The sequence below is a fragment of the Lycium ferocissimum genome, unplaced genomic scaffold (assembly GCF_029784015.1).
Source record: "Lycium ferocissimum isolate CSIRO_LF1 unplaced genomic scaffold, AGI_CSIRO_Lferr_CH_V1 ctg192, whole genome shotgun sequence".
NCBI lineage: Eukaryota > Viridiplantae > Streptophyta > Magnoliopsida > Solanales > Solanaceae > Lycium > Lycium ferocissimum.
This window is the reverse complement of record NW_026718266.1, coordinates 92,120-110,081: the sequence shown is the minus strand read 5'-3', so window position 1 is coordinate 110,081 and position 17,962 is coordinate 92,120. Positions and strand designations below refer to the sequence as shown.

General features: G+C 30.0%; 1 protein-coding gene across 2 annotated transcripts; it reads left to right on the top strand.

The window, feature by feature from the left end:
* The first annotated feature begins 11,135 nt into the window (after positions 1-11,135).
* On the top strand, positions 11,136-16,930 carry LOC132042913 (serine carboxypeptidase-like 26). 2 transcript variants are annotated; one of them, XM_059433418.1, is made up of 10 exons: positions 11,136-11,448; positions 13,176-13,283; positions 13,388-13,483; positions 13,573-13,665; positions 13,756-13,844; positions 14,035-14,316; positions 15,018-15,178; positions 15,285-15,380; positions 15,707-15,812; positions 16,508-16,930. In XM_059433418.1, the coding sequence occupies exons 1-10, from the start codon at positions 11,187-11,189 to the stop codon at positions 16,652-16,654; spliced, it is 1,440 nt and encodes a 479-aa protein (XP_059289401.1). In that variant the 5' UTR covers positions 11,136-11,186; the 3' UTR covers positions 16,655-16,930. The 2 variants fall into 2 exon arrangements, with proteins under 2 accessions (XP_059289401.1, XP_059289399.1); XM_059433416.1 differs by having other exon boundaries at positions 11,139-11,448; positions 15,012-15,178.
* Positions 16,931-17,962: the final 1,032 nt, after the last annotated feature.

The window sequence follows — 17,962 nt, the reverse complement described above, 5'->3', positions numbered from 1 at the left end:
GAGTCCCGGGTGAACAGAGGGCCCCGCGTGAGCATCGGGCCCGGGGAACATCGGGCCCAGGGGGGAACATTCGGATCCATGAAAGAGTCCGATCCGTACAAAACTAAATTAATCATTATTCTTGAAATGAAAGATAAATTATATTAACTAATTAATAATTTGTAGGGGAATATGTGATTATGTATATTATATCTTGTGAATAATTAACATGGATATGCGGTAAATTTAATATGTGATAGTAAGGACACATATGTGATGGCAAAGACTTTTTGAGAATCATCTTAAGTTAATTAGTTTGAGAATCGAAATTCAAATAAAAAGAATATTTGTTTAGAACTCTATTTTGAATATGTGATACATTTTTAGTTGACCAAATAACCAACACAGCTACGATAAAATTAGACTAAAAGAGTATATTCGTCGACCACATATTTTTCTACAAACTTTACATTTTTATCGTTAACTTATGTATTTATGAAAAGAAGAACTTTAACTATTCTTTTTTGGATAATCTTTTTTTTTATTTAACATATATATATTCACGCTTTTAAAATTATATAGATAACAATTCATAATCATTTACAACTTATCTGGATGGTTGTTACCTATTGTATTATATTATGTTGTTAATTTAAATACAATGTTTGTTTTGATTGTTACTTTTTTAGATAATCTTTACATTTTTATCGTTAACTTATGTATTTATGAAAAGAAGAACTTTAAATATTCTTTTTTAGATAATCTTTTTTTATTTAACATATATATATTCACGCTTTTAAAATTATATAGATAACAATTCATAATCATTTACAACTTATCTGGATGGTTGTTACCTATTGTATTATATTATGTTGTTAATTTAAATACAATGTTTGTTTTTATTGTTACTTTTTTAGATAATCTTTACATTTTTATCGTTAACTTATGTATTTATGAAAAGAAGAACTTTAACTATTCTTTTTTAAATAATCTTTTTTTATTTAACATATATATATTCACGCTTTTAAAATTATATAGATAACAATTCATAATCATTTACAACTTATCTGGATGGTTGTTACCTATTGTATTATATTATGTTGTTAATTTAAATACAATGTTTGTTTTGATTGTTACTTTTTTAGATAATTTTTATGTAACGACGAAAGGTCCTATTTTATGTAACCATTGATTTGGTCCTATACAATATGACACAATACGAAAAATGTCAAAATAATACATAACAATCATCCAATCAAAGTGTTAACAACATAATAATTCATTACCAATCAATTTCTTTCAATTCATAAACAATATTTAACAACTAATAAATTCATAATTAATATTTAACAAAATAATAATTCATTAACAATTCATAAATAATTAACAAATTAACAACTCATAAACATATAACAAATTAACAATTCATAAACATTTAACAAATTAACAATTCATAAACATTTAACAAATATTGAATTAAACCAAAAAAAAAAAAAAAATCGAACGTTAGGCAAAAGCCACCGCCAATCCGAAAAAAGAACAAAAAAAAATTTTTTTTTTTTTTTTTTGAAACATAGCAAGGATTAAATGTTAAGCATGCTTAGAATATAATGTATATAACAAAATAATAACAAAAGTTCATAGTAAAAAACCTTAATCGAAGATTTTTGTAGAGTTATTTAATCGAGTTCTACGCCGCTTTTCCCCAAAATTTGAACTTAGAATCTTGCTCCTCGACTTGAATATACCGAGAATCTAAACTTTCCGGACGAAATTTAATAGAAAGTGACGTTTTTGGAAGTGGGACCACCTCTTTTTTCTCGTCAATGGCCGTTTCCTCTTTTTTTTTTCAACCGACTGGAGGGGACCAGTGGTGGAACCCGATCGGTTTATGTTGAGGACTATAACGCAGTATTTTACTGCGTTATAGCATAACGCAGTAAAATACTGCGCTATAGGGAAAAGTAGGAAAAGTCCTTTAGCGCAGTATTTTACTGCGCTAAAGCACTTAACGGTGCCGTTACGGTTAAGTGCTTTAGCGCAGTAAAATACTGCGCTAAAGGTATATTGGTAACATTTTTTTTGTTGGGGTATTTTGGTTAAAAAAAAAAATTTTGCATCATTTTTGTTCCGGACCCAGGGATGTGTAGCCCAACCACATTGCTCCATTTTATGTAAATTTACCTTAATGCCATCGAGGTGAAACAGACATGTTAACGTCGTGTGTGCTTATCCCTCTTATTGTATAGTAGAATATATATATATATATTCTAGTAGCAGGCTTAAATTCAAGATAGAAAAAATAATACTAATTTCTTCATTTCAATTTATGTGAAGGTGTTACTATTTGAGGTGTCAAACAATTTTTCATTGATTATAAAAAATTTAAAAATATTTTGAATCATTAGCTATGGTGACTTGTAAACTTTTCGTGTAGTTTTAAAATATGTATATTTTATTTTAAATATTAGAAGAGAAAGGAATACAAGAAACAAATTCATAATACAGCTATTAATCGGCAATACCAGAAAAAAGGAGAGAAAGGTATAAAATCAAGCGTGGGAATACAACATATGTGAGGACCATGAACAGTTCATAATACAGTTACTTTTTTACTGCATAATTAATTTAATAGCTTTCACACGCCTTTTAAAAAACTCACTCCTAGAAAGTAAAAGGTTTTTGCTAAATTACCTTTAATTAAATAGTATTTATTTAATATAATTTTTGATTTTGTAAAAATTCACTTAAAAAATAAGAGTAAATTTTAAAGAAAATAATTAATATCTTCTCAATTATATAAAATTAATTACTTTAAACTAAGTATAAAAGCGAAAAATACAATATGAATCGGATAGAGGCATAAAGATATCTTTAAATAGCTAGGCAATTAGCAGGAATGCCCTTCGGGGTCGTCTTTAATTTTTGTCCCTCAAATTGGTGGTCTTTAATTTTTGCCCTTCGCGTAGAAACCCTTAGGTTCTGGGTTCGAACCCCGGCTCCGACATAAAAATAAAAAATAATTTCGCAAGGCAAGGCTTGGGGAGAGTTATGCCGGATCCGGCATAAGCTCCTTAAGGCATAACTAAAGTTATGCTGGATCCGGCATAACTGTTATGCCTTAAGGCTTAGTTATGCCTTAAGGCAACCTCTGCCAGAGACAGCATAAGTTGTCTTAAGGCATAACTAAAGTTATGCTGGATCCAAAGATAGGTTGGCTTATAAGGCAAGCCTTTAGTTATGCCTTAAGGCAACATATGTCGGATCCGGCATAACCTTAGTTATGCCTTAAGGCAACTTATGCCGCATAAGACAGACTTTTCTCAAAGCCTTGCCTTACAAAATTATTTTTATTTTTATGCTTGAGCGGGAGTTTGAACCCAGAAACTTAATATTTTCGGCCACCTTTTCAAGCGAAGGACAAAACTTAAAGACCACTAATTTGAGGGACAAAATTTAAAGACCACCCCAAAAGAAGAGCAATTCGCACCAAAAAATGAAATAGTTAACTACACGCCAATTGTAAAAGCCCATGTGGGATTGGGCTTCACAAAATAAACGGAAAAGGTCCAAAAATACCCCTAACGTATGGGAAATGACTCACAAATATCCTCCATCCACCTATTGGTCCAAAAATCCCTCCATCCACATATTTGGTCCAAAAATACCCCCAACCTATTTTTTTTGGCTCAAGAATACCCCTCCAACTAACACCATAATTTTGATGGTATTTTTCTAATTTTAAAATGCCACATGGCTTGTTTTGATTGGCCACATATATTATTTAATTTAAAAATTAAACCCATATATGAATCTATCTTGTTTTTTCATTTAGCAGCAACTGGAAAACAGTGTAAATACAAATGTTAGGTTCTCCTGTTTGCTGTTTGTATGGTAAATTTAATCCATAACTAATACTCGGAAATTTTATAGTTGGTATCATGCAAAAACATATAGTGAGGAGGATATAGTTGTTATTGAGGTCTAAAATGGAGGACGTTCTATGTTTCTCTCTGTCCATCGTTTTACCTTTTGTAAACTTCTTTGTAATGGATCACTGTCATGGAGTTGTGGCTAACAATTTGGGTTGAAATGCACTGGCAGGAGAGAAATGGATATAGTCTTAGTAGGAGAAGGACGAATGTTCGGACAAGCATGGCCCTACGTGAAGAGGTTATAAGGAGGACAGTTAGATTAAATGGGTGGGGTAATTTTAAAATTAAATAATATATGTGGCTAATCAAAACAAGCCACGTGACATTTTAAAATTGAAAAAATATTATCAAAATTAGGGTGTTGAGCGCTATTCTTGAGCCAAAAAAAATAGGCTGGGGGTATTTTTAGACTAATAAGTGGATGGAGGGTATTTGTGAGCTATTTCCCATACTTTATGGGTACTTTTGGACCTTTTCTGCAGAATAAATGAAGGCAAAATTGATTTGCAAGAAAAATACCAATTACAGCCACGGATTAAGGGGTTGAAATACCTACTTATAAAATAAGGGACAACTCAACACGTGTCACTTCTTCATTGTGGTTTAAACTCTAGTAAATTGACCAATATAGCCCAGTGAGGACTACAAAATATTTCCATTCTCCCTTATATATAATTACTAGTGTCATTTGGCCCGGGCTTACTGACGTTAAAATTTTAATTTGTAGATATCTTTTAAATTTTTCTACTTTTGCTGCTTTATTTTTGTAACATCAATCTGATACTCGAAAGACTTCTAAAATATTAAAGTACAAAAACGTACCTGAAAATTAAAGGAAAGTATTTTTCTTAGTTTATATATTAGATTTAAAAAAAAAAAAAAAATCAAACATTTGAAAGCTCTTCTAATTTCCATTTTACATAAATTTTTTGAGATTAAAGTCTCTGATGATCCAAATTGAGTTTTCATATGTTAAATTAATTTCATTTGTTTCCTTGAATTGAATCCATATTGGCTAACTTATTTTTTTACCAAAGATATTACAATATTCAATGTATGTCAAATATATTTGATGCGCAAATATTGTTGCATGATGAAATCAATAAAGTTAACTTACAAATAAATATAAATAATTAAAAGCCTTGATATTACAAGAATTTTTTGTAGATTCTTTCAAATTAAATCTGAAAAAAATACTGAAAAGTCAATAGAATTAATTGTTCTAACTTTAAGCTTTCTTTTACCTTCCAAAAGGTGCATGTAAAAAAATAACATTTTTTTACCTTTTCTTAATTTAATAAACCATTTTATGAAATCTACATTGTAATAATATTTTCATGTTAAACGTAACTATTTTATCCTAAACTATATAAAATATTGATTATCTGATTTTTACAAAATATTTTAATATTTAAGAAAATAGTAAAAAATATAATTTTTGCAATTGTCTAGTATTATTACTGTTTGAAAATCAAATTGTATTATCTTTAACTACATTATATCTTTAAACATTTTCAGAATATATAAAAACAATATTTTATAGTTACTCTTTTAATATAGTAAACAAATTTTATTTTAATAGTGTGCGCACATAAAATTTATTAATTAACTACTGTACTTTGGAATTCATTTTTTCGATTGAGACGGAGGGACTGTAATTTACATTTTTGAAGTATTTAACAATGATATAAGTAATTTATATTTATTTTCTTAATTTAAAACTTAATACAAACTTAAGTGAAATCCTTATAAATTACTTATGTTCGCCAGCATGTACGACATAAGATTTTAGGAGAAAATTAAAAAGAAATTACTAAATGGACGAATAAAAAATTAAAATAGCAAATGATAAATGGTAAATAACATTAATAAATAATAAATAGTATTATAAGAATAATATTTTAGTTCAATAATTAAGCCTATATTAAGATAGAATTGAATGACATGATAACTCTTTATGTGTCTATAATAAATTCTTAAGGAAAAACATAATTTGAAACAAGTTTAATAATATTTCTACATAAAATATTCAAAAATGTATGAGTTTCTTTGAGGGGCCTCTATAACCTTTTTCATAATCATTATTTTTAGGGGCATGAAAAAAGTCCCCAAAGTTTTCAAAATTTACCAAAATGTGTGAAGATTCACAAAACCATTAAAATTTTAATTAGGGGTAAAAAGAGTCAAAATAAATTCACGTGAAGACTACAAAAAATGGGCATTCTCTCTTATATATAATAGTAAAATTAAAGTAATGAAAAGTAGATAATAGGATTAAAACATAAATTTGACCTTTAAAATAAATTTGCGACCTAGAAGTAATTAATTAAAAAATTTAACATTAAATTGAATTTTTTTGTGAGGAATATAAATACTCTTTGATTGTCCGTTATATATAGTAATAATAAAATAATATATATTACTACTATATAGAACCATGGGTTAAACCCATGCTTCGTCGTCAGTCATCATTAAAAAAAATAAAAAAAATCAGGTGGCCCCATACTAAAAACACCAAGAATATTAAAAAAAAAAAAGTGGATCCCACCATCTTCAAACTCATATAAATTACTACTATATAGAAGCATGGGTTAAACCCATGTTTCGTCATCAGTCATCATTAAAAAAAAAATAATAATAAAAAAAAAAAATCAGGTGGCCCCATACTAAAAACACCAAGAATATTAAAAAAAAAAAAAAAAAAGTGGATACCACCATCTTCAAACTCATGTAAAAAAAAAAAATGAACTCCATATTAAAAAAATCAAGCAATATTAAAAAAAAAAAAAAAAAAAGTTGACCCCATATTGAAAAAACAAGCAATGTCCAAAAAAAAAAAAAGCGTGCACCCCATATTAAAAAATCAAACAATATTCATGTAATTCTCAGATTATCCCCATTAAGTCAATAATGATGGATTCATTGCCACATGTGTATCAACCCATTAGTGGGAGCAAATGAAATTATTGTACAGCAAAAAACATGGACTCCATATTATTGCTTTTCTTCAAAAGGTTAAGTAGCCAAACCATACAATTTCCTTTCTTTTCTTATATTAGCCTGAGATCTAATCTAGATATTTGACTGTTGTATTTGCTATTCCGCCATGTTATTTATTTGTTATGTTTACAAAATAAATATACTTACTCTAATAAATGTGAAAAGAGATTAGTGTCATAAAATAAAAAATAATATTAAATGGAGATCAAATAATTAATAAGGTAAATTAGTCAAATTATAATTCTAATTGACGTTTCCTTAAAAAACCATTCAAAAGATAACATGGCAAGTAAAATGAGCTAAATCAAGAATATTTACCAAAAATTAAAAAATAGTAGTTCTTCGTTTAAATAGAAAATTAAATTTCTACTTTGTTTAGTTTTAAACATGTAAAATTAATTTAATAATTTGAATTAAAATTATCCAAATCAAAATTTGATAAAAAATAATAAGTATTGTTTAGGTCCAATCTACATACATTAACAATATAATATTTTACACCTTTAAATTAATTGAATTAAAATTCAAAGTATCAACTGATGCTTAAATATTGTTATTGTTTTATCTCAAAGAGAGGAAAATAGTTTCCTTTTAAACAAGTCTTTTCTTTTAAAAAGTATTAATAAATTTTTGCCAAATTTGTATTCGTAGCAAACACTAATATAATAAAGTTTTGGATACGGAGCACGAAATACAATGTTATATTAATCGTATTTGGAACATAGTGTATATATAACTACATACACATAGATACACTATAATTCAAGTGTTTGGGCTCGTGCACGGCCAGGGGCATCGCCGTCGATATATATATATATATATATATATATATATATATATATAAGAAGAGTGAGTTTTACTCACAAGAACAATCGTCCGTCGTGGGCCCCTCCCCATAAATAAAAAAGTTTGGCCCCCACCCCCTCATAAACACCCCATAAATTAAAAAAAAAAAAATCCCCCCCCCCCCAAATATTAAATAGGCCCACAAAAATAAAAAATAAAAAATTTTGGGTCCCCCTAAAAGTGAAACCCATCACATCAAATAATGGAAAAAAAATTAGACCCAGTATTAACAAAATCAAGCAATATTAAAAAAAAAAAAATAATCCCGTATTAAAAAAAAATAAACAATGTTAAAAAAAAAATTATGGGCCTCATATTAAACACCATGCGTATCGAGTTGTTCACTAATATAATAAAGTTTTAAATACGGAGCACAAACTACAATGTTATATTAATCGTGCTTTGAACATAGTATCTCATATTGACCACATCCAAACTCACGGGAAAAAAAATTAGACCCCATATTAACAAAAATAGAAGAGTGAGTTTTACTCACTCTTCGTCGTCCGTCGTGGGCCCCTCCCCATAAATAAAAAATTTTGGCCCCCCACCCCCATAAACACCCCCATAAATTAAAAAAAAAAAAAATCCCCCCCCCCCCCAAATATTAAATAGGCCCACAAAAATAAAAAATAAAAAATTTTGGGTCCCCCTAAAAAGTGAAACCCATCACATCCAAACTCACGGGAAAAAAAATTAGACCCCATATTAACAAAATCAAGCAATATTAAAAAAAAAAATAATCCCGTATTAAAAAAAAAATAAACAATGTTAAAAAAAAATTGTGGGCCTCATATTAAACACCATGCGTATCGAAGCAAAAATATAATAAAGTTTTAAATACGGGTCCCCCTTATATTAATCGTGCTTTGAACATAGTATCCCATATTGACCACATCCAAACTCACGGGAAAAAAAATTAGACCCCATATTAACAAAATCAAGCAATATTAAAAAAAAAAAAAAAGAATCTCGTATTAAAAAAAAATAAACAATGTTAAAAAAAAAAAAAATTGTGGGCCTCATATTAAACACCATGCGTATCGGTAGCAAACACTAATATAATAAAGTTTTAAATACGGAGACAAACTACAATGTTATATTAATCGTGCTTTGAACATAGTATCCCATATTGACAAAATCAAGCAATATATATATAAAAAAAAAGAGTTAATCTCATATTAAAAAAATAAACAATGTCAAAAAAAAAGTTCGAGACTTTGTATTCTTAGCAAACACTAATATAATAAAGTTTTAGATACGAAGCACAATAAAATGAGTTAAACGAAAAATATTTACTAAAAAAAAAAAATGAATCCCGTATTAAAAAAAAATAAACAATGTTAAAAAAAAAATTGTGGGCCTCATATTAAACACCATGCGTATCAGTAGCAAACACTAATATAATAAAGTTTTAAATACGGAGCACAAACTACAATGTTATATTAATCGTGCTTTGAACATAGTATCCCATATTGACAAAATCAAGCAATATATATATATAAAAAAAGAGTTAATCTCATATTAAAAAAATAAACAATGTCAAAAAAAAAGTTCAGACTTTGTATTCTTAGCAAATACTAATATAATAAAGTTTTAGATACGGAGCACAATAAAATGAGTTAAACGAAAAATATTTACTAAAAATTTAAAAATAGAAGTTCTTCATGGCCCCATATTAAACACCAACCGTATTAAAAAAAAAAAAAAAAAAAAAAGTGGAACCCGCACATCCAAACTCTTCGAAAAAAAATGTGGGCCCCATATATATTAAACAACAACTAATATTAAAAAAAAAATGAATCCCATATTGAAAAAACAAACAATGTTAAAAAAAGTGCTTAGAAAATCAAACAATTAAATCAATAATGATGGATTCATTGCCATGCGTATCAACCCATTAGTGGGAGCGCATGAATTATTGTACGGTAACATACTTAAAATACTTATATATTAAAATAAGATAGAATTTAATTACTTTTTCATTTTCCTTACTCTAATAAATGTGAAAAGAGATTAATGTCATAAAAGAAAAAATAATATTAAATAGAGATCAAATAATTAATAAGGTAAATTAGTGAAATTCTAATTCTAATTGACGTTTCCTTAAAAAACATGTAAAAAATAACATGACAAGTAAAATGAGTTAAACAAAAAATATTTACTAAAAAATAAAAAATAGAAATTCTTCATTTAAATAGAAAATCAAATTTCTACTTCGTTTCATCTTAAACATATAAAATTAATATAATAATTTGAATTAGAATTATCCAAATCAAATTTTGATAAAAAAAATTATATGTATTACTTTACTATTACTACTGTATAAAAGAGCAAGTTTATAGAGGCAACATCGCCATCCGTATTCGGTCCTATTTTTTTACTTAAGAGTAAAAAAATCCTTTATATTACCAACTCTTCTAAAGAGTAGATAGAAATGCTTTATTATATTTATTATGTTTACTAAAATAAATATACTTAAAATATATATATATTAAAAAATAACATACAATTTAATTACTTATTTTTATTTTTATTCTTACTCTAATAAATGTGAAAAGAGATTAATATCAAATGAAGATCAAATAATGAATAAGATAAATTAGTCAAATTATAATTCTAATTCGCGTTTCCTTAAAAAACCATGCAAAAGACAACATGACAAGTAAAATGAGTTAAGCGAGAATATTTACAAAAAATTAAAAAATAGCATTTCTTCGTTTAAATAAAAAATTAATTTCTACTTTGTTTCGTTTCAAACATGTAAAATTAATTTAATAATTTGAATTAGAATTATCCAAATCAAAATTTGATAAAAAATAATAAGTATTTTACACTTTTAAATTAATCGAATTAAAATTGAAAGTATCAGCGATCTTAAATATTCTTTATTATTTTATATCAAAGAGAAGAAAATAGTTTTCTTTAAACAAATCTTCTCTTTTAAAAAGTATTAATAAATTTTCGTAGCAAACACGAATAAAATAAAGTCTTAGATACGGAGCCATGGCTAAATATTATATTAATCGTATTTTGAACATATATATATATATATATATATATATATATATATATATATATATATATATATATATATATATACAACTACAACTACATTTATAATTCGAAATGTTGGTAAGCCGTCGCGCGAGTATGGCGTAAGCCATCTAGTATATATATATATATATATAACAACATTTTGCTACTACAACGAAAAAACATGTGGACAAAAATTTAATACTGACTTGCAAATAATAAAAAGTTATTGCCTGAAGTAGTGCCCTGTGACTGTTATTGTTTTGTCACTGTCCTTTCAATTGTAGAGGTCAACCCAAGTCAAGACTGAGGCAAACTTTATCTTTAAAGTTCAAAAAAAAAAAAAAAAAAAAAACACACACACAGAGATAATAGGAAACAGAACTGAAAATGGAATCTTCAATTCCAAAGAACACCACAAACATAGTAGTAATTATATTTGTGTTCCTCATTTGTTGGAGTAAAGTTTTTGCAAGAACTCAAGAAGATGACAAAGTAACAAAGCTGCCTGGTCAACCCAATAGCCCACAAGTCTCACAATATTCTGGTTATATTACAGTAAATAAAACTCATGGAAGGGCTCTTTTTTACTGGTTTTTTCAATCTCAGTTTGAATCTTCCAGGAAACCCCTTCTCCTCTGGCTAAATGGAGGTAATTTTCTCATATTTTTTCATAATTAGTGTACCCCATTTTTTATTTTCTTGTTTCATTAGTTACTATTACTATTTAGTTCTGTTCTTTTATTTTCTATGTTTTGTTCTTGAACTTGTCTCTGTTCTCCCTGTAATTTCCCATATCTTATATCATAAAAAGTGAGAGAAAGATTGGAGATTAATTACTATTACTATTTAGTTCTGTTCTTTTACTTCTCTATGTTGTTGTTCTTGAACTTGTGGCTCTAACCATAATTCTTGTTCTCCCTTGTAATTTCCCATATCTTATATCATAAAGAGTGAACCCCATTTTTTATTTTTCTTGTTTCATATGAAAGATTGGAGATTAATTACTATTACTATTTAGTTCTGTTCTTTTACTTCTCTATGTTGTTGTTCTTGAACTTGTGGCTCTATCCATAATTCTTGTTCTCCCTTGTAATTTCCCATATCTTATATCATAAAGAGTGAATCCCATTTTTTATTTTTCTTGTTTCATATGAAAGATTGGAGATTAATTACTATTACTATTTAGTTCTGTTCTTTTACTTCTCTATGTTGTTGTTCTTGAACTTGTGACTCTAACCATAATTCTTGTTTCCCCGTGTAATTTCCCATATCTTATATCATAAAGAGTGAACTCCATTTTTACTTTTCTTGTTTCATATGAAAGTTTAGAGATTAATTGTTTGATTCTGTTCTTCTTGTACTTTTTGTATGTTGTTGTTCTTTGGAACTTGTGGCTCTATCATCATAATTCTTGTTTTCCCTTGTAATTTCCCATATCTTATATCATAAAGAGTGAACCCCATATTTTATTTTTTTTGTTTCATATGAAAGTTTGGAGATTAATTATTTAATTCTGTTCTTTCTGTACTTTTTGTATGTTGTTGTTCTTTGGAACTTGTGGCTCTATAATCATATGTTTTCCCTGTAATTTCCCATATCTTTATCATAGAGAGTGAACCCCACTTACTATTTTTCTTGTTTCATATGAAAGATTGGAGATTAACTGTTTAATTCTGTTCTTTTTGTACTTTTTTGTATGTTGTTGTACTTTGGACTTGTGGCTCTATAACCATAATTCTTGTTTTCCCTAGTATCTATTGATCTATGTTGCTCCGACTCTTCAAAATGTCCACGGGTGCATGTCGGATACTCGAGAAGTAGTGTTTTTTACGGATCCGAAATGGGTGCAGAAGTATTTTTGGAGAGTCTGGGTAGCATAGTTATGATGTTTTTCTTGATTCATATGGAAAGCTTAGAGATTATTTATGTTCTTTTTGTCCTTTTTCTATGTTGTTGCAGTTAGATTTTGTGGCTCTATAACCGTATTTCTTGTTTTCCCTTGTATCTTAATTATGATTTATGTTGCTTGGACTTTTCCAATATATCAAGGGGTGCATGTCAGATCTTCGAAAAGTAGTGTTTTTTGAGGATCCAACATGTGCGCGGCAGTACTTTTGGAGAGTCCGAGCAACATCAACTTGTGATAGCTAAGAGGAAAAGAAGCACGAGTTTTGGCGCATAAAAAAAGATGCCCTTGAACTTGTGGTTTTAAACATGTCGTGATATTTCTATGAGAGCATGTCATTAAGTGTAAACTAGGAAGTTTAAAGTTAAAGAATTCCTAAATATAAAAATACTGCCATTCTTTTAGGCAAACTAAAAAGAACGAATGAGTACTTAGTTTCTTAGCATTCACTTGTGTGCTTTCTATATTAGGGCCTGGTTGCTCTTCAATTGGATATGGTGCTGCTACGGAGTTGGGACCTCTGCTAGTTCAAAGCAACGGGACTGGGCTTGACTTCAATGTGCATTCTTGGAATAACGGTCATATCTCTTCTCCATTTCTGCTCTATTTTGACCCTAAATCATTTGCCAACTTATGGCTACCTCACAATATTGAACATATTGACTCTCTATATTACTTGCAGAAGCCAATTTGTTGTTTTTGGAGTCACCAGTTGGGGTGGGGTTCTCATACACCAATACATCCTCTGATTTAACCAACTTAGATGACAATTTCGCTGGTAATTACAACCCGGGAAATGTAAATACATTTTCCAAGAAGACTGCATACTGTGTTTGCTAACTTATGAATATAATTTGCTTCATACAGCTGAAGATGCTTACAATTTCCTGGTGAATTGGCTGGAAAGGTTTCCCGAGTTCAAGAACCGCGAATTGTTCATATCAGGAGAGAGCTATGCAGGTGACATAAACCTTCTCCTATACTTTCATTTTAATGATTAAGACTATGTGTCCAATGTGTCTAAAGAACGTTCATTCTTTGTAATCACAGGACACTACGTGCCCCAATTGGCAGAGCTCGTATACAACCGAAATAAAGATGGCAAAAAATATCCATATATTAATCTCAAAGGTTTCATAGTAAGTATCCATATATTAATCTCAAAGGGTTTTATAGTAAGTATCCATTGATGCAAAATTCACGGATATTTGCAAAGAAATTGATTACTTACTTGCTCATTCTGATTTATGCAGGAAAGAAGAAACAGAATATTAGCATTTTCTTTACTGATCTCTTGAAGTCTATTAAATCTTATAAGATGACTTGCAGGTTGGAAATCCTGAAACGAACGATTACTATGATTACACAGGGATATTAGAATATGCTTGGAGCCATGCGATACTATACGATTCAGAGTATCAGAAAGCCAAACAAGTATGCAATTTCAAGGTCTCCAACTGGTCCAACACGTGTAATGATGCCATGCAAGTAGTATGGGATAGATACACAGAAATTGACATTTACAACATTTATGCTCCTAAATGTCTCGTGAACAGTTCCTCTTCTTCAGCTAGTGATATCGTTAGTACACAAGATTCTTCTCAAATCAAGGTGAGAACGATCTTGGGTTCCATTGAGTGCATATTAGCTTGTATTTGCATAAAATAATATATTAGTCCTAGATTGAGGAGCTATTTTCAGCCTCTTCAAAGGCTTATATGCTATGTTGCACGGACTCTTCAAAAATGTCGTTGGGTGCATGTTGGATCCTCCAAAAGTAGTGCATTTTTGGAGGATCCAACATGGGTGTGACAACATTTTGGAGAGTCTGAGAAATATAAATTATATGCATAATAACATAATTATGTTGCCGTGGATTTTCATCTGAATATTTTTTCTTCACTGCATATTCCGTTTTCTTCAAAGATTTTTACTCCCTCTACACCAATTTATGTGGCACTTTTCGTTTTTCGAGATTCAAACTATGTAACGTTTGACCAACATCTTAAAACGTAATTTTTCGTCAGATTGACATGAGAAAAATTGCAACTTATAGTACTTTGGGTATAGTTTTTGAATATATAAATTTTAATTTTAGAATATTGAGTTGATCTAATTCAATTTAGCTTTCAAAGATTACTCAGATTGGTTCCCGGAAAGCGAAAACTGTAACATAAATTGGCACGGAGGGAGTATAAGCCTATTTAGTTGATAGCTCCTGAAATCCACATGTAATCTCCATGAGTCAAATGGAAACTTGACAAGCATGACTGGAAACTAAGTTTTCATTTTGATAATGTACTTAGTTGCAGGAACCTAATTATGGGTTCAGGAGAATGAAACGAATTCCAGGGGGTTATGACCCCTGCTATACCGTGTCCGCCGAAGAGTATTTCAACAGGTTAGATGTTCAAATGGCTCTTCATGCAAACACCGAAGGAAGTCAAGCTAGACGAAAATGGAAAAGTTGCAGGTGAGTTCAAGTTCGTGTCATGGTTATATTTGCCCAAGCTTCATGCAATTTTTGTTTACTATTTTCAGTTTCTATTTCCTAACTTAGTTTCTATTATGCACCGCAGTGATTCCGTGTTTCAAACGTACAACTTCAATGTAATATCTCTATTGCCAGTATACGAAAGGCTTATTAAAGGGGGTCTGAAGATTTGGATTTTTAGGTATTTGTGTTTTTATCTCTGTCTTGATTTTGCTTTTAGCTTGTTCTTATACTTATTATAGTTGCATCCTAGTATGAGGTTGTTGTAAATATATTTGGTTTAGACCATATACATTACAAAATATGAACGGCTCGTGTTTTATAAAGGGCTCCCACTCTTTACACAACACTCTTTACATAATGGTGAAATACTGCATATTTATCATGTTTTCTGAATCTAATAATGCGTTGCGATTCCTTGACCACATCTTGATCTGCTTTTAGTACTCATTTAATATAAGCTGGCATTCATTGACCTGTGTTTGTATTTTTTTTTTTATCAAAAAGTGGCGATGCAGATGGAAGAGTGCCAGTAATTGGGACGAGATACTGTATTGAAGCTCTTAATCTGACTCTAAAGTCCCCTTGGCATTCTTGGTTCCACAATCATCAGGTCAGTTCTTGTTATAATTCTCGACTTAGAAAAATTAAATGACGATCGATCGAATAGAAAACCGTGCTTTAGCCTGAAATCGGTAAAATCCATGTTTCCCCTCCCTAGCGGTCCCTGAACCCCACGCCCCCTTGAGATCCAGAAAATGTAGTCGGACTCCATTAGTGGACTAGTTATCCTCCTTTTAAAGATAGTCATCTCGATAAAATTACTTTTCGTTGAGTCAACAATGCTTCAATCTTTTAAAACATTTAAACAAAGCAATGTAGGACAAAATTACAGCATGATCAAGACAAATATGACTTGTACTCAAAGGCAAAGCTAGAATTTTGAATTCTAGAAAACGCAGCTTACTGGGTTCTTGATAAGTATTTATTACAGATTAAGTAATAAATACAGCGTTTGAGCCAAAACTACTTGGTTTTGGCGAACCCATAACCGAAATTGTAGCTCCGCCTGCTTGTATTTACCTGATTGAAAGTTGTTTATCTGTACCCGAAAAGCTAACTAGCTAAGCATCTTTGGTTGCTTGAGTCATGTAACCTAAAAAATAAGGCAGGTTATATGTTACAACATAGTAAAAGTATTGATAGTGTAAAAGTATCTGCACTATCGATGTGTGTGTGCATAGCAACCACTAGTGAGTGCTACTGAAATGTGGACAACGATGGACATTAATGTATCTAAAAATGCAGGTGGCTGGACGGGTAGTGGAGTACGAAGGGCTGACATTCGTGACAGTAAGAGGAGCTGGTCATTTAGTACCTCTATACAAACCAAGTGAAGGTCTAGCCCTCATCCGTTCTTTCTTAACTGGTGAAGAACTGCCTGCTCATAGATAAACGCTGATTGTATCCCGCAATAAAATTTCTTCGATAACTCTCCTCGATGATTCATTACCAATCGATTGTTTTACTTCACGAAGTTACCTGATGTTCTTTACTAGTGATAAGGGCGGAGAAATGTTGACCTTTCGCTATTAGCATTATACTTCTTTCTTGGTTATACTACAGCAAGAATCAAGACTTCAGACACCATAAAAAGCAAGAGTATCAAATGTACTTGCAAATTGTACCTTTTTAACTGTGTTTTAATGAATTTCAAGGTGGTTCTCTTCCTTGAGCTGCTTCTTGCCTATTAATAACCAGTGCCATTGAATTACTTTGTTTTTTTGAACTATTTACATATATTGCTCGGACTCGGATATGGATACCACGTAAAAGTGTGGATCTAGAGGTCGGATTCTTCATCATGTAAGTTCTAGAATGTGGGGTATAGATCCGAATGTAGATATGGGTGTCGGGATATGGCCTAAAATGTATATTACGACACATATAAGTATATATTTCGAGTAAATGAAGTTACTAAACTAAAATTAGTAAAATTAGTTCTGTATAGACACCTAGTAATATTATTATTCATAAGATATCAGACCCCACTGGGTATGTTATTGTGTTGATAAGATATCTCACGTAATAGCAAAACATTCTCATACTTTATATATAGGGGAAATTTCAATAATGTACAATTTAGTATACAAAATTATATTGCGTAACCATATTTTTAAATCACACCCGCATAGCCACTTTGTCATGGTATACAACTTTATACACCTGTAATACATAATATATCAACCTTGTATAAAAGTGTATAATAATGTATAAGAGGTGTTTATGCACACTTATACACTGGTATACAAGATTATACAAATTTATACAAGAGGTGTAAAACACTTTTACACTAGTATACGAACTTATACAAGAGGTGCTTATACATAAAAGGGGTTTATACATAATGTATAGAGGTGTCTATACACACTTTTACACTGTTATACAAAATTATAAAAAAAATGATTTTGATCCCCTACAATACACCCACGACTATCGTGAAAAATAGCTAAGAAACCTGTCATGGATACACCATAGCCATCTTGCTCCATTGAAATATCATAAAAACAGAGCATTTCCATAATCCAGTTGATTCTTCCACCAAGCTCTACAAACAAAGCACCACAAAAGGCTCTCACCTTCACAAAAGCGGAGAACATGATTTTAGCTGATTATGCACAATCTACAAATGATGAGAATGAGTTGCTTATGAATGAACCAGAAATGGATATGTCCAGATTTGACTTCCCCGCAAAGGACAAT